This window comes from Gigantopelta aegis, chromosome 1 (genome assembly GCF_016097555.1).
Source record: "Gigantopelta aegis isolate Gae_Host chromosome 1, Gae_host_genome, whole genome shotgun sequence".
Classification (NCBI taxonomy): domain Eukaryota; kingdom Metazoa; phylum Mollusca; class Gastropoda; order Neomphalida; family Peltospiridae; genus Gigantopelta; species Gigantopelta aegis.
In genome coordinates, this window is record NC_054699.1 from 36,830,956 (window position 1) to 36,854,423 (window position 23,468).

At 40.0% G+C, this 23,468-nt stretch overlaps 2 protein-coding genes across 3 annotated transcripts in view; both read left to right on the forward strand.

The window, feature by feature from the left end:
- Nucleotides 1–22,464, forward strand: part of LOC121374458 (leukocyte elastase inhibitor-like) — a 40,102-nt gene extending 17,638 nt beyond the window's left edge. Inside the window, exons 3-5 of one of the 2 annotated variants that reach the window (XM_041501564.1) lie at nucleotides 4,046–4,198; nucleotides 4,883–5,076; nucleotides 22,270–22,464. In XM_041501564.1, coding sequence (XP_041357498.1) covers nucleotides 4,046–4,198; nucleotides 4,883–5,076; nucleotides 22,270–22,330 — 408 coding nt within the window. In that variant the 3' untranslated portion in view covers nucleotides 22,331–22,464. The remainder of the gene's footprint in view (nucleotides 1–4,045; nucleotides 4,199–4,882; nucleotides 5,077–22,269) is intronic. The other variant, XM_041501568.1, reaches the window with a different exon arrangement.
- On the forward strand, nucleotides 22,443–23,468 carry LOC121378553 (leukocyte elastase inhibitor C-like). The gene has a single exon (XM_041506823.1). It carries the CDS (start codon nucleotides 22,443–22,445, stop codon nucleotides 23,466–23,468), a length of 1,026 nt encoding a protein of 341 aa, XP_041362757.1.

The window sequence follows — 23,468 nt, forward strand, 5'->3', positions numbered from 1 at the left end:
GTGGTGTGTAGTGTGTGTGTGTGTGTGTGCGCGCGCGCGCGTGTGTGTATGTGTGTGTGGTGTGTGTGTGTGGGTGACTGGTGTGTGTGTGTGTGGGTGTGCTGTGTGTGTGTGCGTGCGTGCGTGCGTGCGTGCGTGCGTGTGTGTGTGTGTATGGAATAGACCTTAGTTGTAATGGCACTGGCTAAACCAGGGAATATGTGTGTGTCCCTAGAACAACATACTACACTGTCTATGAGTCATATTATTGTCTACGAGTCATGTTATTGTCTATGAGTCGTTATTGTCTATGAGTCATGTTATGTGGTGACAGGAAAATACATGACGTCTTTGGGGAAAGAGGTGTGATGATGGCGGGGGGGGGGCATTACCCCTATGTCCCTCCCCCTCCAGCTACGACAGTGGCTACTCATAACAATAAAACAAGGGATCTTTTGAATTCACTTCCCAATAAGCAGGATAATACATACCAACGACTTTTGGTGTACCAGTCTTGAGGGCACTTGTTGGGATAGGCAAAAATCCGAGTCCACTGAGGGCGACCGATCTTGCGAGTCACGGCATCTTAGGGGCGAGCCACGGCACCTCGGGGGCGAGTCACGGCACCTCGGGGGCAAGTCACGGCACATCGGGGCGAGCCACGGCACCTTAGGGGCGAGTCACGGCACCTTAGGGGCGAGCCATGGCACCTCGGGCCAGTCACGGCACCTCGGGGCGAGTCACGGCTCCTTGGGGGCGAGTCACGGCATCTCGGGGGCGAGTCACTGCACCTCGGGAACGAGTCACGGCACCCCGGGGACGAGTCACGGCATCTCAGGGGCGGGTCACGGAACCTCGGGAGCGAGTCACGGCACCCCGGGGACGAGTCACGGCACCTCAGGGGCGAGCGCTCTACAGCTGCGTTCACACTTACACTTTAAACTAGTTTAAAAAGTAATGCCCGGCGCAGACGAGCGTTTTTTAACGCATGCGTCTTGCGTTAAAAAAACGCATCCGTACGAACGCAATAAAAACGCATCGTGTGCGACTTCCTCTGCGTTGCGTTTTTTAGCGCTGCGTTGATTTTTCAAATATCAAACATGTTTGATGTTAGACGCACAAACGCATCTGTCTGCGTTGCGTTCACATTTTTATATTGACCAATCATCTGTCTATTCAGTAACATGCCTTTCATGTTATCTACGGTGGCTGCCTTTCTGGACATGTCAAACGAAGTGTTATTCCAAATTCACTTTCTATGAAGTTAGGGTATTTATAGCCATATATTATGAAAGCATATTGTGAAAATAGTGATCCAGTAAAATCACGGTATTTCGTGCATACCACCGTAGGAAATGTATTGCAATTTATGCAAAAAAAACCAACAAGCCAATGTTATATATCAGTGTGAAACACCATATAACGAAATTAACAATTATTGGTTTCAGTGATGAATAGAACTGTGAAAACAGACCCGAACATTAAAAATGACTAACATGTAAATGTTTCAACACAAATAATTTCCAACTGCTCATCTTTGAAACAAAGACTAGGCATGTGTAATTAATGACATTTCTAAATAGATCAAATTAAAAAATATAAATTATTGCATTCATTGTACTATGCCCAATAATAATAATTAAAACAAACAATTGTGAAATAAGAAAGATGTATATCGTAATAGTATATTGTACATAATGTTTTAAATAAAGTTTATTATGTTTTAAAATGTATTAATAAATTACATTTAATCTTTATTTTTTCTAGAGTAAAGTATATATAAATTAATTAATAAAAGAAATCGTCAGTGGATCGCAGGAACGCATCGCAGGTAGGCGCACACGAGACGCATCCGTCTGCGTTGAGTCTGCGTTTGTTAACGCAGACGCATGCGTTAAAAAACGCTCGTCTGCGCTGGGCATTAGAGTTGCACAGCAAAGAAAAGTCGCATGGATTAATTGACTTAAAACACACTGTGTGTACGTTCTTCTACAGCTAATGCTCTCCACCAAAAACTGTTTTAGAAACATTTTCAAACAGCTCGCGTTATCTAAAAAGGAACGAATATCGAAGTTACTTTTTCTTATTTATAGCTACGTTGACATATTTGAATTATATACCGAAATATGAATACAAATGGGAGCAATAAAAAGTACTTTTCAAACGTGCGTTGTTTACTCATACTCGTGCGATCGCACCCGCGCGCCTTAAAAACGAGCCCACCAACGGGGGATCGATCATAGACCGACCGCGGATCAGGTGAGAGTTGTACCACTGCTCCACAAAAACCTTATACGTAGAGTTTTGGTCGTAGGTAAGCTAGACGCGGCTTTTTTAACCTACTAGGTTATTGTCCTATTTTAATGATGTGCAGTTAATCAATTAACTCTAATTTAGAGAATAACTAACGAGCTACGAGGAATTACGGATTATCTGTCCCGAGTGAATTAATGTTTTACAGCATTAATTCACGAGGGACAGATAATCCGTAATTCCTCGTAGTGAGTTGGTTATTCTCATTATTACCCATTGTCAATCTTTAACGATTTTAAAAGTATATTTACGTTCTCGCTGCTGTAACAACTAACAAGCTCTACCAGCCATAACAATATATTCATACGCGCCGTTACCGGTGCACACCCAACAGTATCCACCAAAGAATAGTTCCAAGAAAACCCAGCCAAAATAATAAAATAAAAACATTTTTAAACATTTGTACATATATTTTGATTTTTAATTCCGTAAATGTTTGTATCGTAAAAAAATATTTGAAGTTCGTAGTAATAGTTTGACCGATGAATGGAATCATGAATGAACAAAAAGTAGTCCCGGCAGTATGTAATTGCCAATCAAATCTTGTCTTTTTAAAGCCAGCCAATCAGTGACTGTAGACGCAATCTGCACACTATGCAGAGATCGAAAAAATATTACCCCGTATATTTGAGCCCATATGGGTAATAAATAATGATACAACACAAGTAAGGCGTGTTGTAAAGTTTCACAGCATCTAAATCCCACGATGATACTGTTTTCCTTGCTTACTCTGAATGTGTTAAACATGACTGGCTAGCCATTATCATCACAGGGTACAATCGGTCACGCGACATTGCAAAAATAGAGAGTTGCAACCTCTCTATTATTGACAATTCTACGCTTTACACGTGACATTGCCGAGACTCGTAACCTCTCTGTTTTTGATAATTCTACGCTTTACACGTGACATTGCCGAGACTCGTAACCTCTCTGTTATTGACAATTCTACGCTTTACACGTGACATTGCCGAGACTCGTAACCTCTCTGTTATTGGTAATTATGTTTTACAGCTGACACTGTCGAGACTCGTAACCTCTCTGTTACTGGTAATTATGTTTTACAGCTGACTCTGTCGAGACTCGTAACCTCTCTGTTAGTGGTAATTATGTTTTACAGCTGACTCTGTCGAGACTCGTAACCTATCTGTTATTGGTAATTATGTTTTACAGCTGACTCTGTCGAGACTCGTAACCTCTCTGTTACTGGTAATTATGTTTTACAGCTGACTCTGTCGAGACTCGTAACCTCTCTGTTACTGGTAATTATGTTTTACAGCTGACTGTCGAGACTCGTAACCTCTCTGTTAGTGGTAATTATGTTTTACAGCTGACTCTGTCGAGACTCGTAACCTATCTGTTAGTGGTAATTATGTTTTACAGCTAACACTGTCGACCACTCGTAACCTCTCTGTTACTGGTAATTATGTTTTACAGCTGACACTGTCGACCACTCGTAACCTCTCTGTTACTGGTAATTATGTTTTACAGCTGACACTGTCGAGACTCGTAACCTCTCTGTTACTGGTAATTATGTTTTACAGCTGACACTGTCGAGACTCGTAACCTCTCTGTTACTGGTAATTATGTTTTACAGCTGACACTGTCGAGACTCGTAACCTATCTGTTACTGGTAATTATGTTTTACAGCTAACACTGTCGAGACTCGTAACCTATCTGTTATTGGTAATTATGTTTTACAGGTGACACTACCGAGACTCGTAACCTCTCTGTTATTGGTAATTATGTTTTACAGGTGACACTACCGAGGTTCAGTTTGACGAGAACCATGGACATGAAGTCTGTGTTGCGGAGACTCGGGCTGAAGGATATGTTCAGCAAACGGAGAGCGGATTTCTCGAGGCTCGACAAAACTCGCTCTCTGTTCGTCGATAAACTACAGCAGCAGGTTTGTCGAGCAAAGTTATTAAGTTGAGAAACTTATGTTCTTGATAATGATGGTGGTGCTGATGATGATAGTAATAATTATGATGATGATCGTGGTGATGATGATGATTATCATGATAGTGGTCATGATGATAGTAATGATGGTGACAATGATTATGATGGTGGTGATGATGATAGTGTTTGTGGTGGGGGTGATGATGATGATTATGATGATAGTGACGATGGTGATGTTGATGATGATGGTGGTTGTGGTGATGGTGATGACGATGATGATCATAATTATTATGATGATGGTGGTTATGATGGTAGTGATTGTGGTGGTGATGATGATGATGATGATGATGATGGTGGTGGTTGTGGTGATGATGATGACGATGATCATGCTGATGGAAATGGTGTTGGTGATATCGGTGGTGATTTATTTTCTGTTCGTCTTTATATTCAACTACGCTATCCTGGGTATCTCCGATACTTTGAGCCTTCTGTGTTGTTATTTATGTTATTATTTGTGTTGTTACTTGTATTATTTGTTTTCTTATTTGTGTTATTTATTGTGTTGTTAGTTCTGTATTTCCTGTATTTGTGTTATTTGTTCTTATGTGTTTATGTGTGGTTCATGTGTGGTTCATGTGTGGTTAATGTTATTTGTGTTGTTATTTATGTTCTTATTTGTGTTGTTCGACAGGCTGTCCTCACGATAGACGAACTGGGTGCAGAGGGCGCTGCGGCCACGGCGGTCGGCTTTATGTCAAGGTCACGACCTGAGATCTTCACCGCCGACCACCCGTTCATTTTTATCCTGCGCGACACACGAGTCGGCGTCTCACTGTTCATGGGACAGTACATGCGACCGGAACCAGTTCTCGACCGGTCAGACAGGTTATAGTGATGTCCAATGATTAGAGATACAAACAGATACAGCTATGTTATATTAATGTTTAATTATCAGAGATACAAACAGACGCAGTTATGTTATAGTAATGTTTAATTATTAGAGATACAAACAGATACAAACGGACGCAGCTATGTTAAAGTAATGTTTAATTACTAGAGATTCAAATAGATACAGCTATGATATAGTAATGTTTAATTATTAGATACAAACATACATAGTTATGTTATAGTGATGTCGAATTATTAGCGATACAAACAGGCATTGTTATGTTATAGCGATGTCGAATTATTAGAAATACATACAGTTATGTTATAGTGATGTTTAATTAAAGGGACATACCCTAGTTTTTAAACATTAAGGCATATGTTTGACTATTAGAGCCGTTTTTGATAACTGAAATCAAAATTTACTTACATTTTATGGATGAGATTATCAATTTCCGTACATTCGAAGTGTTTTTGGTCATCCAGATATTTTTAATATCACAAAATGCATTTCTCATATTTTTAAAAATGCACGTGCGTCTGAGAAGTAACAGTTATGGAGTCACCATTTCAAAGTCATGTTTCTCTCAGTTGTAACTTTATCCAAATGTGTTACAGGTTTGTAGATTAACTAAACGTAGTGTTAATTTTCACGGGTTAAAACTAGGGTCTGTCCTTTTAATTATTAGAGATACAAACAGACACAGTTTTTGCTAAAGGTCGCGACAAGTGAAAATTATTTCGCTCGGGACACAAATTTATACACTGTTGTTATTATCCTGTATTTGTTCTACAACGAAAAATACCCCACGTAATCAGAAATATGCGTGCGTGCGTCGATGTTGCTATGCGTGCGTGCGTCGATGTTGCTACCTGCCTTACCTCAGGTTGGCGTGGTTTTATGTCAGAGCAGTCTGCGCGGTTTTTGTGTACTATAGCTGCTTATCAGGTCGTAATATTTTGTGATGATGGACTGTATCATTATTAAATAGTAAAATACTCGTGGGTGGTGTGTGTGCAATATATCACATCCTGACGTTTATGGAATATACTATCATACTGTTTACAGTTTACAGTTTAACACACCCCCCCCCCCCCACCCCCCACCGAGTAGGTCAGTCGGTTGGTCGATCGGTTGGTCTCTCTCTCTCTCTCTCTCTCTCTCTCTCTCTCTCTCTCTCTCTCTCTCTCTCTCTCTCTCTCTGTAATTAATACCATTTTAATGTACTCATAAACGTTTACGAGCGCACACTTAACGGTATATTTTGCTATATGTACAACTTCCATAATACATGTTACAACTCTAATTATTACTCCAACACACCAGTGACAAGTATTTTAGTAACTGACAAACACATTCAAAGAGATATGGATGAAAAATAAAATTCAAGATGGCTGTCATTTTCCAAAATGGCTACTAACATTCCTCTAAAGGTAGTACTAAACCAAATAACATCCACCTGGGTCAAAGTTTGACGTGCACCGAACGTTTGATAGAGCAGTTAATACTACAAGTCCTGCCATTGTTGATAAATGTGACTGTGTTTGTTGCCAAAAAAACAAATCAGTTTTATTTGGGCAATAAATGTATGCAATTTAAGTTCATCTAGTAGTCTTGTGCTTAAAACATGTATGGGGTACCTGTAAAAAAACGAAACTAGGGTGTTGTAAAAACATACGGTTATATCGAGAAAGGTACCATTATTTTCAGTGAATAATTTGAGATAGGGGTTGTAGTATTGATATTTATGGATCATAGTTTGGTTGATAATAACATAATGCATATAGTGTTTTAAACACAAATCGTGGGTGGAGAATTACAAGGTTCTATGTGCGCAAAACCTCATTTTGAGAAATCGCCACTTGAAGTTTGGAGCTGCCATATCTGATTCACAGAGAGGTCTTTGCAATAGTTTTAATATACCACCTGTGTCTTAAAATACCATATTCTAGGACTGTTTACTGTGTAGATAATTTATTTTTTATCAAATAGAATGGATAACTCATTTTTGGAAAAATTGCAGATAGAACCTTGTAATTCTCAGTCCACGAAATGTTAACATGATCGCCTATAGTATTTTATAATGTGGTATAGTACGACCTATAATCGCACGTAATCAACCGGCGACCGTGTACTTTTGCATGTTCTTTGTTAGTGTTACTGATATTCTTAAATAAAAAGCCTGGATATATAATACGATTATTTAGTTACAGTCGTGACATAAGTGATATAATATATATTCATCCAGTTTCTTAATTGTGGACTCGACTGACTGATGGACTCGGCGGTTCTCACGACTGTTTAGATGATGAGAGAGACCGCTTCCTTTCACAGCGGATGTTATATCCGATTAAAAACGTAAATTTGCCGCAAAAATTGTCTGTAGTATGCACGTAATCCGCACAGTTCTCCCGACTACAGTTGACAGTATATACGTCGTTGTTGTACAAACCTATTGCGTGGACATTCCGTCTAGCTCTCTTACCGTCCGAGTACTCTGGCTAGCGTGTATTATACTAAAAGGCAAAAGTTATTGTGACACACAAAAGACAAAGATAACTGATGATACGTTTTTACTGCCGTGTATGAAAGGTTATAATATGGAAAGAAAATGTCCGAAGGTATGGAAACGAGCAATTGTTCATGAAAAGGGCGCACCTGCCATGTGCAAATGAGCCACATCACTAGAGGGGGTCCAGAGCGAAGTTCACACAGTCAGTAGCGAGTGTGTCCACTTTGAGCATTGATACAGGCCTGGCACCGTCGTCTCATTGAGGCCACTAAACGCTGGAGAATGTTCCTGGGAATGTCTGTTTCGCAGATGCGTGGTTAGGATCCATGTGTCTTGGCGAGGGGTTGTCACGGATGGTCGGCCGCTACGGGGACGGTCCCTGACCTGGTTGTTTTGTTGATGTCTTTGTCATAAGTGCCCTATGGTGTTTATGTGGACGTTGAATTGACGTGCGACGTCACGCTGCAAGGTCCCAGATTCAAGTATCCCTATGACTCGCGATATGTCATTTTCACTGAGGCGTGGCATGAAGAAATTGTATCAAACAGTTCACTAATGGTGTTTTTCTTATTTCTGGACTTCTGAAGGCTGCACAGAGAGGCAATGATTTGCGACTGAATGTCTGGCCTTTTATGGTGAACACAGGACAGGATTTCTCCCGAATATTCCATGTTTCTTGCACAAAGCATGCAATCGCTACAACAACTGCTTGGTTGCATTTCTTCGAGCTGTTTCATGCACATTTTCTCTGGTTTACATTCATAAATCCATTCACAAATTTATTACTCCAAACAATCCATGTCACAATAACGTTTGTCTTTTAATATATACTAGTATAGCATTCATGTGCACATATGTGAGACAGGGTCGGAGCATAGCCCTGTGGTAAAGCTCTCGCCTGGTGCGTGGTCGGACTAGCATCGATTGCCGTCCGTGGGCCCATTGGGCTATTTCTAGTTCCAGCAATAAATCAATGTGCTCTAGTGATGTCATCAAACAAAACAAACTTTAACTTTTAACATTCATGTACACGTATGGGACCCTCCCCCCCCCCCCCCCCCCCCCCCATTGTATACCATTTCTACGTAGGACACATATCCACCCGTTACAGCCGCACCCCCGCATTCTATATATATAACTATTACGTTCGGAGTGGATATCTGACATCGGGGAATACATCCAATTAAAAAACAGCACGATCGAAATCGATTATACTGTGACGTATACTTGACATGACAATCATTTGTCTGTGACGTGTAAGTTAGCTTCAAGCGAAAGGGCTGTAAACAACTTTTAGTCGAAAAAGATGTTAAAATGTGCTTAAAACCTGGTTTTTGAGGATATGTAAGTAATAGCTTTCGCTCGTTAGATACATTTTAAAACAACTCGTTGTAAGATAAATGGTATCTAACGGCCATTTATGTAGTATTATCTATATGGCACTTATGTTGATACAATAATCTATGTGTATGATCATCTGAAAACATGCAGTAGCTTCCGATATTTGAACAATAAAATATCTGCAAACACACCATGAACAAAATTGAATGCGAATATAGTTTTTCCTTAATTGCCTTAATTGATGATTATTAAAACTCATAACGTGGTAAATTATATGCTGGTTAGCAATTTAACCATGTTGACTTCATTTTGTATGTGTATAATAATAATAATAATAACTGACGTCATACTTGTTTATTTATTAGGCCTGTAGGAACGATATCTGCAGTTGGAGGAGGGTGTGTGTGTGTGACAGAAGCCACACTTTCATCTGTGTTTATATAGAGCAGGCCCGTAGGACGGTTTTCAAAGTGTGTGTGTGTGTGGGGGGGGGGGGGGGGGCTTATCTTTATGGTTGTATAAAATGTGTTGTGCGAAACCGCGAGCGCCGCAGGCGCAAAGCCCCAAAGCCTCTTAAGAAACAATTAAAAATATTAATCCCCTTCATAGCGATTCTGGCTTGTTTACCTGATAGATTTTTGACCATATTTTTAAACATTAGATGGCGTGAAATAAGTTTTCCTGTAGAGTAGGACAAAACCCATTCCTACGGGCTTGTATATAATGTATATCTTTGGATGTAAACATCTCTTTTCATCGAAATGTAATATAAAGCAACATTTTATAATTACAGTTGCAATATATATAGTTTGTTTACTTTTTGTTTAGCACTACTAACGCACATTGATTTATTAATCATTGTTTTAGTTTTAGAGAGGAAACCCGCTACATTTTTCCATTAGTAGCATGAAATCTTTTTATAGACAATCCTGCAGACAGGATAGCATATATCACGGCCTTTGATATCCCAGTCATGGAGAACTGGCTGGAACGAGAAATAGCCCAATGAGCCCACCGACGTGAATTGATCCCCGACTGGGCCATTGGGCTACGTCTCGCACTCAATTATATAATTGCATTTTATTTTGTTAATTTGAGCCATTTGAAAAGATATATGCATAGGCTTATGGGCTTCCATTTTTGTAGGTGGGGGAAGGGGCAGGCTGATTTTGGCCCGAATTAAACAAAAGTGCCCGAGTTTGGATTACATTGTTTATTCATATTAGCATTTAAGAGCTTACTGCCAAACAAATATATAGGGTTGTAAACGAATCGCCACGCAATTTTACATGGATTACAACTACTATTGTGGGTAGAATAGTGAAAATACCAGGGCCGTAGCTATGATGTTTTGTTTGGGGGGGGGGGGGGGGGGGGGGCAGTCCCCTGTCTCGTACGCTTATGGATATATGAGTGCTGCGAGTATATTGGTGGGCATGTTTTGGAGTTTCCAGGAGAAATAAATAAACAGTTATGAAATTTTACGAGAAAATAATTAACCAAACCAGGCGCAGAGGGTACTGGGTGCACACTGGATGTTCAAAGTGCCCCACAAATGCAATGTGTTTAGTGGGAAATATGTAAAAGTTACAGTTAAAGTTTGTTTTGTTTAACGACACCACTAGAACTAGACCACATTGATTTAATTATTAATCATCGGCTATTGGATGTCAAACATTTGGTAATTTCGACATACAGTCTTAGAGAGGAAACCCGCTACGTATTTCCATTAGTAACAAGGGATTTTTATATGCACCATCCCACATATACCACAGCCTTTCATATACCAGTCGGGGTGCACTGGCTGGAACGAGAAATAGCCCAGTAGGCCCACAGTCGGTGATCGGTCCTAGACCGACCACGCAGCAAGCGAGCGCTTTACCATTAAACTACGTCCCGCCCCCTCGCCTTGAATGCTGTAGGTGTCCTTTTTAAACTATGCACCTTGCTGAACACTGTACGTGTCCTTTTTAAAGGTTACACCAACTTAAAAAAAAAAAATTATGTTTGCCCCTGACACTAGAAACAGATAACACTATTGTTTAACTTATAAATATTAAATATATTTCACTAAGATATATAATAAAATATAATAAATACATCGACCTGTCTTGGTGATATCCACACTGTAGAACATTCCAGAAATAGCAGCTAACCTTTGTGACAGCTTCGCCATCTTGAATATATTATAAGTACATACTTTTAATATGACTTCTTGTACACGTTAAATATGCACATAGACATTAATTTTCACATAATTCTAAATTTAAGTTAAATTCAAACTAAATTTATGTAGAGCATCTTTGATGTCCATAATCATTTAAAACGTCATCGTATTGTTGACGTCATAATTATTTTTCCGACAACGTCCGTAATATACGGAACCTATCGAAGTGTCATTCAAAGTTGTGCTTTTGGTTTTTTAGTTTCAATAAGAAACGAAAAGATAAACTACCCATGGGCCTACACCTCTAGTTTTACATATTAATTATTAATTAAAACAGAAATGACCTGATACCGCTATAGGCTATAAATTATCACAACAGTTAAGTTAGTCCAGAAAACCTATTCAAAAATGCATACAAAATTTTGGGCAACGCTTTTCGATCTCTTAGTTCAAAATACACGACAGAGTTGTTGATATGCAGACTGTATATTTAACAGTAAACTAGCATTGATCTTGGTCCTAACATTACTTGACCTTTGGCCTTTGGTCGTTCACAGTATCAACCAACCTAAAGTTGTTTTTGTTGGGGTATTTTTAATTCATTTTTCGTTCTTTCTGGGCTTTTTTCTCTTCTTTCTGGGGGGTGAAGGGTGGGGAAGTAGCCCAGTGGTATAGCGCTTGCCTGATACGCGGTCGGTCAAGGAACAATCCGTGTCGGTGGACCCATTGAGCTATTATTGACTGGCATATCAAAGACTGTGGCATGTGCTATCCTGTCTGGAATGGTGCCTATAACAGATCCATTGCTACTAATGGAAACATGTTGCGGGTTTCCTCTCTAAGAATATATATCAGAATTACCTAAATGTTTGACATCCAATAGCCGATGATTAATAAATCAATGTGTTCCAGTGTTGTCGTTAAACAAAACATTTTTTACTTTATGTATGTGTGTATTATTATTACTTTATTTATTTATTGTTTTTGTGTGGGTTATTATTTGTGTGGATTTTTGTTTAGTGACACCACTAGAGGACACTGATAATCAGTCGGCGACAACTGGATGCCAAACATTTAGTAATGCTGTCATATAGTTTTAGAGTAAACCCACGTCAGTTAGCTGTAAGCGATTTTTTATATGCATGTTTTCACAGACAAGACAACACATACCATTACCAGTCGTGGAGCACTGGTTGGGGCGGAGAAAAACACAATCAGAGAATGAGTCTACTAACTGGGTTCGATCATAGGCTGTACGAACTGAGCTATAAAAAAAAGTTAGTTTGTTTTGTTTAACGACACTACTAGAACACATTGATTTATTTATCATCGGCTATTGTATGTCAAACATTTTGTAATGCCGTCATAGAATGATCTTAGGAAACCAGCTACATTTTGTTCCTTTAGTAGCAAGATACCCTTTTATATACAATATCTCACAGACAGGACAGCACGTACCACGGCCTTTGATATATACCAGTTGTGCGGACTGAGCTAGATCCCGCTCCATGGTCCCACGGCTTAACCACTGGGGTAGATTTTATATTGGGGACGGGCCAACCCACACTGTGTGTATGTATGATTTTATTTTAAAAAATAATACAGTAAAAAAAAAGTTTGATTTGGGGGGGGGGGGGGGGGGGGTGGGGGGGGGGGGGGGGGGGGGGGGGGGGGTCTTAACCTATAACCACTCTACCAAGGAGGCTAATGTGTAGTTTTATTGGAAAATTATCTCGGCCAGTAGTGTCTATTAGAGTGGCTGTTACGAGCGCCCATCACCGCGCTGTCAGCAGGTCTGGCAATCAAGGCTCGCGAGTTACCACTAACAGTCAAGAATTATCTTTACGACGTCTTTACATAATCAGAGTTTGACCTCGTTTTCGTTTACCTTCGTATTACATACACCTGTTGACCACAGGAGAATTACCTACTAGTTTGGTGTGTTCAAAATACCATACCTGAAAAAATTAATTATGATGTACTTGACAGATTTGTAAAAAAAAAATTCTTACTTCTATTTTACGTATTTAGTAATAAAATTTCAAAACAAAACAAAAAGTAATATCAAAATATAAATTTGTAAAAGTTTTAGACAATTTTTTTCCTCACGGTTTGAAAGTACATGTATCAGAAAACGGAATGCCGAAATAATAGCAAACAATAGCAGACGAGCAAACAGACTTTGCTAATTTAACTATATCCTAATGCTAATAAAATAAATACCTTCATCTTTGTATTGTATTGTACTTTCTCCATAGCTCTTTACTTTACACTGGTTTTACAAAATTATATAATAATTTTTATTTTTAATTAAAAATAATTATATTCATGCACTTACCTTTCTTTGACATCCAGTAGCCGATGTGGGATTTTTTTTGTGGGATTTTTTGTGTGTGCGGGTTTTTTTTGTGTGGGTTTTTTTTTTTTTTTTGGGGGGGGGGGGGGGGGGGGTGGTGCAGGGATATCGTTAAACATCCATTCATTCGTTTATTCATTCATAAAATAAATATATAATATCAATAAATAAATTCATAATATTAATAACAATAATTACAACAAAAAAACGTTAAAAAAAAAACAAAACAAAAAACGACATCAACTAAACAAAAGGTAATATTAACACAAAAATAAATAAATAAAATAAATAAATAAATAAACGAACATTATGTTTTAATTATTGGCAAACATTTGATAATTCTGACATTAAGTCGTCAATTAAAGTTTATTTTGTTTAGCAACTCCTCTAGATAGAGCACACTGATTTACTGATCATGGGCTATTGGATGTTAAACAACACCTCTAGATAGAGCACACTGATTTTTTGACCATGGGCTATTGGATGTTAAACAACACCTCTAGATAGAGCACACTGATTTACTGATCATGGGCTATTGGATGTTAAACAACACCTCTAGATAGAGCACACTGATTTATTGACCATGGGCTATTGGATGTTAAACAACACTTCTAGATAGAGCACACTGATTTTTTGACCATGGGCTATTGGATGTTAAACAACACCTCTAGATAGAGCACACTGATTTTTGACCATGGGCTATTGGATGTTAAACAACACCTCTAGATAGAGCACACTGATTTATTGACCATGGGCTATTGGATGTTAAACAACACCTCTAGATAGAGCACACTGATTTTTTGACCATGGGCTATTGGATGTTAAACAACACCTCTAGATAGAGCACACTGATTTATTGACCATGGGCTATTGGATGTTAAACAACACCTCTAGATAGAGCACACTGATTTATTGACCATGGGCTATTCGATGTTAAACAACTCCTCTAGATAGTGCACACTGATTTATTGACCTCACTACATTTTTTTCTATTAGCAGAAAGGGATCTTTTTATGCACTTTCCCAGTCAGGACAGCACATACCACGGCCTGTTATATACCAGTCGTGGGGCTCTGGGTGAGACGTTAAAAAAACCCAATAGGTCCGCCAAAACGTGTCTACCCTTTGATGAAAACACCTTAGGCGAGGTGGATCCAATAGGGTTCCCCACCCACTTCAAATATAGTCGAGTGTCTTGTTTCTGTTTTTATTTTTATTTCATTTATTTTTAAATGGCATTGGGTTGCCTCATGTCCCCTTTTCCTTAGTCCCCCTCCCAATATTTCCTGGATCCGGCCCTACGTAGGCGAGCTAGATTTCACCATGCGGTTCGTGAAAATATACCACTACCCACTGACTGCACAATGCACACCAAGTTAAGATGTCGCCCACCGTAGTAGGGGAGTGGTAAAGAACTTTTATGAATATACTTGGAGATTATGCTGAGAAAAATATATGCTTATCGGGTCTCGATAATCCGATACATGGTTTCAAGAACACGTTCGTGCAGACAGGTGCCGGTTCATTGAACCGTAAACACTAAGCTAAACGTACTCTGTAGCCTTTAGTCAGTCACGATAGTTTGATACTGTTTACAAGTTTTCGTGTGTTCTGGGATATCGATCTCCGACAATGACTAAAATATCAAAGACAGTTTGTGTTTTCCTATTAGTAGTACTGTTGTTGAGGGATGGTGAGTATGGATGTTTGTAGTTATGTATCTGTATATGTAGATAGTGTATGAAGTTAACTTCTTAGTGACATAGGCGTACGGGCTCTCATTTTGCAAGGGGGGAGCAAGCTGGTTTTTACCCGAATTAAACGAAAATGCCCGAATCTGTATAGTAACATTTGTTCATATTAGCATTACTAGCATTACTACTAAACAGCTATGTGGGGTTGCAAACGAATCGCTATGCATTTTTACAAGGAGGGTAGAATGATGGAAATACATGGTAAAAAGGTCTCAGATTAACCATTCTGATTAAAATTAGCTCTACTGGGTCTACCAGTAGATCTAACAGCATTGCGTGTCCCATGTCCAGGTGATATTTCACCTATAAATAACAATTTAAAGTTGCAGTCCCTGGAATATTTTTATTATTTAATCATTTAGAATGGATGATTCTGTTCTGTTTGGTACATATAAGGTCCACCACATCGCTATAGTTTCGCAATGCTCGCTTATCTAAATGATCTAGGTCAACTATAAACACAATGGCCATCTTTGTTTATCTTCATTTAGCGGGAACCCAGTAGAACTGGGACTTTACATGATTTGCGCAGGCGCTGAGCTTCTCACGTGATTTTTTACAAATTTGACTGTCTTGATTGAGGGGTCGTCTCATATCTCCAAAACATCTTTATATCCATAGCAGATGATTATTAAATCAATATGCTCTAACATTGATATTGTTAAACAAAACAAACTAACTTTACCCTTTCCAAACGAAAGAATAGTTATTTGAATTTGTCGATTTTAACATACGTAAAATTAAGAAGTGAAAACGTTAATTGTCTACTTTAGTATATTTTATTAAAAAATATATACATGATCAATGTGTTACTAGTATACAAACTAAACTTGGAAAGTTCTACTAACACTTTATAAAATATTAATTCTGAAATAGGAAGGTACGACTGTCGATAATACGTTGTCAAGATCAAACCGGTTTTATCCTCAACCGAACGTTCTTCGTACAGCGCAAGATTTCTCATTTAATTTTTTTGAGACGAAACCTACAATTTCAAATCCGCAAACGCACGTGTTAACTGAAACTGACAACAGACTGTCGTTTGTGCTTTGCCGAGCAATGGCGACGCAGGCGACGAATCGAGCGTATACTTTTTACGATCTCCGTTCATAGCGAACACACACGCGTTTTTTAAAAGTGCATTTGAGCTTGTATTTCATATTTGTACATTGTGTTATAATATGGTAACCAGAGACTGTAACTTTAAATATCGACCAATTACACTTCGCCGTTTACAAGGACACCCTTGTTTTATAGCGTTAATGGAGAGCATACAAATTCAAAAAATATCGGGCGAAACTCTTCATGCAATAGGCGAACTTGTTGGGCTGTTTCAACATTGAAAAAACAGGGAGAAAATGTGCAGTAATAAACTCTGGATTGTATACTATTGTCCTGTTCAATTATTTAGACCCAAAGTTTTTTGCAAATGTTACGTTTATTTCCTATTCAATATTTGTTTTCTTTGCATTTACATGAAAACAAACCCAAACCCCGACAGGTTTTATATACAAATCATCATATAAAATGCACGAAGTTGACTTAATTCCACTTTTTAAAAATCTCTGTGTGTTCGGAATGCACGTTATTTCTCCTATAAATAACTAAGGTCATTTGCATATCAAAAGCATCATTGTATAGTGAGTTTCAAACTAATGTTCGGTTCTATCGTCCTATCCGCACAAATCGTAGTATGACCTATATTTAAGAAAATATCTATAAACATGAAGCAGGCGCGGATTCAGGTGGGGATTTCGAGTGACAAAACCTCAGTTTGAAAAAAAAATATGTATCAAATATTATAATTATATTGTGGAATACACAAGCGCGCGCGCTGAAGGGAGACAGACAGACAGACAGAGAGAGAGAGAGAGAGAGAGAGAGAGAGAGAGAGAGAGAGAGAGAGAGAGAGAGAGAGAGAGAGAGAGAGAGAGACGTGATTTATGTAACGACGCACTCAACATATTTTAATCTATGGTTATATGGTTATAGGGAGAGGGAGAGAGAGAGAGAGAGAGAGAGAGAGAGAGAGAGAGAGAGAGAGAGAGAGAGAGAGAGAGAGAGAGAAGAATATGGTATGCAATGCATGCGATTGGTGGAGGTGTGACCCTCTGCACAACCCCAACCCCACTTAAGGCTTCTTTTGTATATGGAGCGGGACGTAGCTCAGAGGTAAAGCGTTCGCTCATGGTAGGTCGACTGATCAATCGCACATGGTGGACCCATTGGGTTGTGTCTAGTTCCAGCCTGTGCACCACAACTGATGTATAAAGGCTGTGATATGTGCTATTCTGTCTATGGGATGGTGCATATAAAACGTCCCTTATTGCTTATCAAAATTGCTTATCGGAAACAGTGGGCCATGTGGCGGTAGCGAGTTTCTTTCTCACTGTCATAATGGTCCTTAACCGTTTTGTCTGACGCCACATAAACGTATATCAAATGCGTTGAGTGTGTCGTTAAATAAACATTTCTCTCGTATGTATGTGTAGTCTATATGCATTTCTAGTCGATTAGTTTATAGGTTGTTAGGTTGTTTGATAGTGAATGATATGGAAATAAATTGTTTTTGGTGTTAAAGAGTTCATGCATACATTAAAGTAATACTCCTGATGGGTATGGAGAAATAACTTAATCAGTCGACGAACTCATTTCTTCATCACTATCTTCGTTAAGGGGGACTATCACAGGAGGTATTTTATTTCTTATAAAACTATCTTGTTTTCTAAAATCTTCTTCGATCTTTATTACATGTTTAACTGCGTCAGAGAAGTGTGTAGGTGTGACAGAGTTCAATGCATGTGCAAGTTCTCTCCGCACCGTGCTCATTTTACCATCATTATGACGAGCTATGTGCCCTTTGACTTGACTCCAGATCAGTTCTATCGGATTGAGTTCAGAATGTCTTGGCGGCAGTCTTAGACACAAGTGCCCATGACGTTCAGCAATATCATCAGTAACAAATTGCTGTGCACATTTGTTACTTTTCACAAGTTCATAAAGAACTGGCTTTGTCATGTTACTCTCAAAAGGTATATTTTTGTTTCGTAGCCACGACTGAATTTCTTCCTTTTTAGCGTTTAGTGCAGGACATCGTGTAATCTCAGTTAATTTGTTGTGGTAGCTTGCGTTATCCATGACGATAACAGAAGGTTCTGGTAGAGAAGGCATAAGTTGTTCTTCAAACCATTTGATGAAATTGTCATGATTCATCTCACCATGATAGTATCCGTCTGTTTTTTTAGCCTCAAAGATCAATTCACAGCCATCTATCTATCCATATTTATCACAGCCAGCATGACAAATAATAAGTCTTTTTCCCTTCCCAGTCACCGAACAGAGTTTAGGAACTCGACCAGCAGCGTCTGATTTCGGCAGGTGATTGGCGGTACTTGTGCCCGGGTGGATATCTGTCCAGTGGTGGGATGTTGTGTGGTTGACATTCACCCAGGTCTCATCTTGATACACTATTAAATACCCCTGTTCTCGTAAACTGGATATTTCATGGAGATAGGACAGTCTCCTGTCTGATATATTGGCGTCCTCAAAAATCACTTTTCCGGTTGTAGACATATGTTGGTATTTAAAATCGAGGTCATGGAGTGTTCTTCGTAAAGTTGATATGGATATGTTGATTCCACATTCCTCCCTTAAAGCCAAGTTAATCTTATGTAATGTAGGTAATTCGCCCTCTCTATAAAATCTGTATACTCGTTGTCTAATAACATCTTTATCAAATAAATCGATGAGTTTTCGGTAGCGTTTTTTAACAGTGATTTCTGTGCTCGGATTCGTAGAGCTTAGATTTTTCACAGTTCTTTTTACTGTTGAAACCGAAACTTTAAGTGCAACGGCAACTCGATCGACAATTCGATAAGAAGCATACCTAGGTCTACCGCGCTGATATTCATCTTCAAAATAATCGAAAACGTTCTTAATACACGATTTTACATCAACTGAAGTGTTTTTCGATTTACCCATATTTTTCCTCAAATAACAATAACAAGAATGTCGACTAATACATTTTCAATGAATTTATATACCCTACCTAACTTGTATTTTACGTGGTTTACACATTGCTACAATAGCACGTGCAGTCATAGATCGAAATGATGATGTTATTGACCAAACAATGCTATCGTATTTTGAACATTCAGGGCTGTGTCTGCGGGATGAAAAAGTGATTGAACCCATACGAGTCCGAACAATAGCCCTTTGGTTTTTTCGCATTACAAATGTAACACCCCACCCCCAAACCCCAGCCCCTAGCACCACCCTAAATACTATATATATATATATATATATATATATATATATATATATATATATATATATATACGTATGAGTTCCCAATTTAGAGGCAAATTAAATAACATTTTTATTATTATTTGATGTTGGTGGCCTTTGACATTTTATTCCCCCCCCCCCCCTCTGGTCTTCTGGGTCCGGCCCTGCATTAAATTTATTTATAAATTTGGAAAGCACATTCCTGCGGTCTGTGTGGTGATTTGTGTTTATTACTGTGCTACACCTCAGCTGTGTTAGGTTAGGTATAGTATGCTAATATAGAATTGATATAATAAAATAAAAATACATAATACATTAGCTAAATTGATTAAATATAATGTACCTACAAGAAAGGGTTACATGTTCTGTTTGTGTACATCTATGTTTAACGGAAAGATAGACAATGCTGTTACACACTGCTGCTGTTACACACTGCAAAACAATAATAACCTTGATTTAGTGAAACAAGCTATAATGGCCTTCACGTAGCCTCAGATCCAAATGTTTTGATATGCAAATGACCTTAGTTATTTATAGGAGAAATAACGTGCATTCCGAACACACAGAGATTTTTAAAAAGTGGAATTAAGTCAACTTCGTGCATTTTATATGATGATAAGGTCGGTGGCCTGACTCGGGATGGAGGGGGGGGGGGGGGGGGGTGAAAATGGGCAGAATTTTGAAAATAGCAATTAGTAAAAAAGTTAATAGAATAAAAAAAAAAATTAAAAGGTTACAAGCCAAAAATAAAAAGAATTGACTGCTCGGCCGAATATTTATATAATTTGGAGCATTTTAGAAGGACAGTCCAAAATTAAATACGAGAAAGAAGAGAGGATCGGACTATTTAATAATAATAATAAAAAAAAAAAAAGTAATTTCGACATAAAATTTTGAACGCAGATCTAAAAGTTTAAAGTCCGATCGATATGTCCACGCGAGTGGCCTCGTTAAGGCCGTTTGGGTGCACAGCATCTACGGGGAGGTGATGATGTTCCTCTCCTCAAAGTGAGTCACCAGTCTCCTGTAGCTGTGGGTGCTAAGGTAGTGGACCATCTGTGGGTACTGGGCGCCGGTGACGATCTTCATGATTCTGTGGATGGTGTTGTTATCCATGTCATGGCTGAGGAATCCCTGTCGGTAAAGACTTCCACTCCTCGTAGTTTGACCGTGTGGATGGCGACCTGGTGGCCATCGGGAAACGTCTTGAAGTTTTCCTCGTAGACCCCGCCTGGCAGTCTGTCGGGGTCCGTGACGTCTCCCACCAAGTACTTAGAGTACTGGCCTTTGATCTTCCGCGCTGCCACTCTCCAGTCACCCGAAGAGGAAGTAGAAGGCCGCGTCTTGGCTGGTTGGTCCCCCGGCGGGGTCACGGCCTTCCTCTTGACAGCCCCAACATCCAGAGTCGCCGTCGCGGAGTCCCCCGTGGGTGGGGGTCTCGACGCAGACGAACGACGAGCGGGAACAGGTGACGCTGGTCGCGGTGCACTGGTTGGCTGCTCCACTTCCCGCATCTGCACAGTCGGTGCGGCTGGTTGGCGAGTCGCCTCCTGTCGCTCCGTCCGGATTGGTCGTGGTGGGGGCGGCGACGCAGACGGGACCGCCGCTGGCGGTTAAGCCGCCAGTTTTGTCCCCGCCTGAGCCGCCCCTGGCGCACGTTTCCTCTTCCTTGTTCTCTTCCTCTTGGCTGTAGCCGCGTCCCCATATACCAAAGTCACGGTTGCCCGTGATCCGGTGTACGCGACGCGGTACTCTAGCAGCAAGCCATAGCTAGCCATCAAGCCCCCCAGGTGGGGGGGGGGGGGGGGGGGTAAGTCGAGAGCGCACGAAATTACGTCCAACTTCATTGCTAGTTCGACTGAGAGTCTGCTGATGGTGTCTGAACAAATACGCCTACACGCTGGTCAGGTCATACGAATAAAGTGTATGCGAGTAATTTCGATATAAAATTTTGAATACGGATCTAAGTTTAAAGTCCGATCGATATGTCCTCGTTAAGGCCGTTTGGGTGCACAGCTTAAAGGGACGAGATGGGTTGCATCCCGTCAAGAAAACCCTTAGATTGACAGTCGATAGACGTTGAAGGTGTAGTGCTGTGCTGAAATACAGATCTTGAGAAGCCAGGATCCGTCTGAACGAGAGAGAGTATCAGACTAGGGTATAGTCCAGTCGTCATGGGTTGGTATAGTGGTGCGGACGGGCCCGATTCCAGAGGATACGAGATGGTATCACTATAAAGTAAGGTAAAGTCTAGAAAAAGAGTAGTAGGGGCCGACCCCGCTTCCTATTTCTTCTTAGAGTGGGGCGGTCAATCTTCCAGTGCAGCTAGTACAGGCTCGGACATGTAGAGACTAAACGCGAACAACTGTGGCGTTCTGCAGAATGGCCGTCATACAAGTCACGAAAAAAACAACAAGTCGACAGTCAGACGGAGAAATGATGTGGAGGCAAGGAATCTCGCTAAAAAGTTGAAAATGGGCAGAATTTTGAAAATAGCAATTAGTAAAAACGTTAATACAATAAATAAAAAATAAAAAAAGCGTCACAAGCCAAATATAAAAAGAATTGACTGCTCGGCCGAATATTTATATACTTTGGAGCATTTTAGAAGGACAGTCCAAAAATAAATAAGAGAAAGAAGAGAGGGTCGGGCTATTTAATAATATTTCGACATAAATTTTTTAACGAAATAATCGTTTTGTTAAACCCCAAAGAGCCGTAGTTTGAAATATGCTGAGGTCTCGCTAAAGAAACACTGTCTCCATTTCATTTCAGGTTGCGACGCCAGACATACTCGGAAGAATCGGCGGCGAAGGACAAAACCTCGTTTAACTGAGCTCCAGCTCAAAAATCTATTGTCTGCGGCAGCCGGCAACTTTTCTCTGAACTTGTACAAAGCATTATCACCCGACTACAGCAACTTCGTCTTTTCTCCTATCGGCGTCCAGATGGCGCTCTCTATGGCGTATCTATCGGCGCGTGCGTCCACAGCACGTGAGCTGCAGACGACTCTCTATTTGACGCAGTTAAAGACGCAGAGAAATGTGCACACGGCTTTCCGCCGTCTGACCGATTCACTGAGACACGAAGTGGAGAATGCCACTTTAAGACTCGTCAACGCAATGTACGTCCGCAGGTCCGTCAGTCTCAGAAACCGATTTGTGCGCAAGATGAGACGCTTTTACAAGGCCCGGATCAAAACATTCACTTTCAGGCAACTGGGCGGTCCGGAAGCGAATATAAATAAATGGATTCAAAAGCGGAGCAGGAAAAAGATCAAGGATTTCCTTCCACCAGAGTCTGTTAACTCTCAAACGCTGTTGATGCTTATGAACGCAGTGTTCTTCAGAGGGAGTTGGTTGTCTCCCTTCAACAAAAAGGACACTGCGAAATTTTCTTTCAGATTAAACAGAGTTCAGAGCATCAGTGTGGAAATGATGAACGTCAACGCTAACTTCCGGTCCAAGTACAGTTCTACGTTGGGATGCAGATCCTTAGAGCTGCCATACGCTGGGGACAGGTTCAGTTTGTTCGTCATCCTGCCGAATCGTGTTGAAAACCTGCAACAGTTGGAAAGACAATTAACAGTTCACCATCTGGAAGATCTGCTAAACATTACAAATCAGCCAGTCAGACTGAGAGTTCGCATCCCAAAGTTCAAACTGGAAACGTCCTTCCGGCTTAAACGTGCCTTGCAGCATCTTGGAATCGAAGAGGTCTTTAAGACCGGCAGTGCAGACCTCACGGGAATTAACGGAAAGAGACGAAGCCTCCACGTGAATGACGTGGCTCACAAATCATGTGTCGAGGTTGACGAGGGAGGAACGAAGGGATTAAGTGACCAATTACCAGTGAAAGAATCCGTCTCAAAACCGCCATCGTTTTACGTGGATCGTCCATTTCTCTTTATTATCAGAGACAAGATATTTCGAATAAATTTATTAATGGGAAAGATAGTGGAACCTTCAGTCTGA

Bases quoted from the DNA above. Each gene is read 5' to 3' on its own strand.
- LOC121378553 (XM_041506823.1), top strand. From the start codon at position 22,443: ATGGCGCTCTCTATGGCGTATCTATCGGCGCGTGCGTCCACAGCACGT.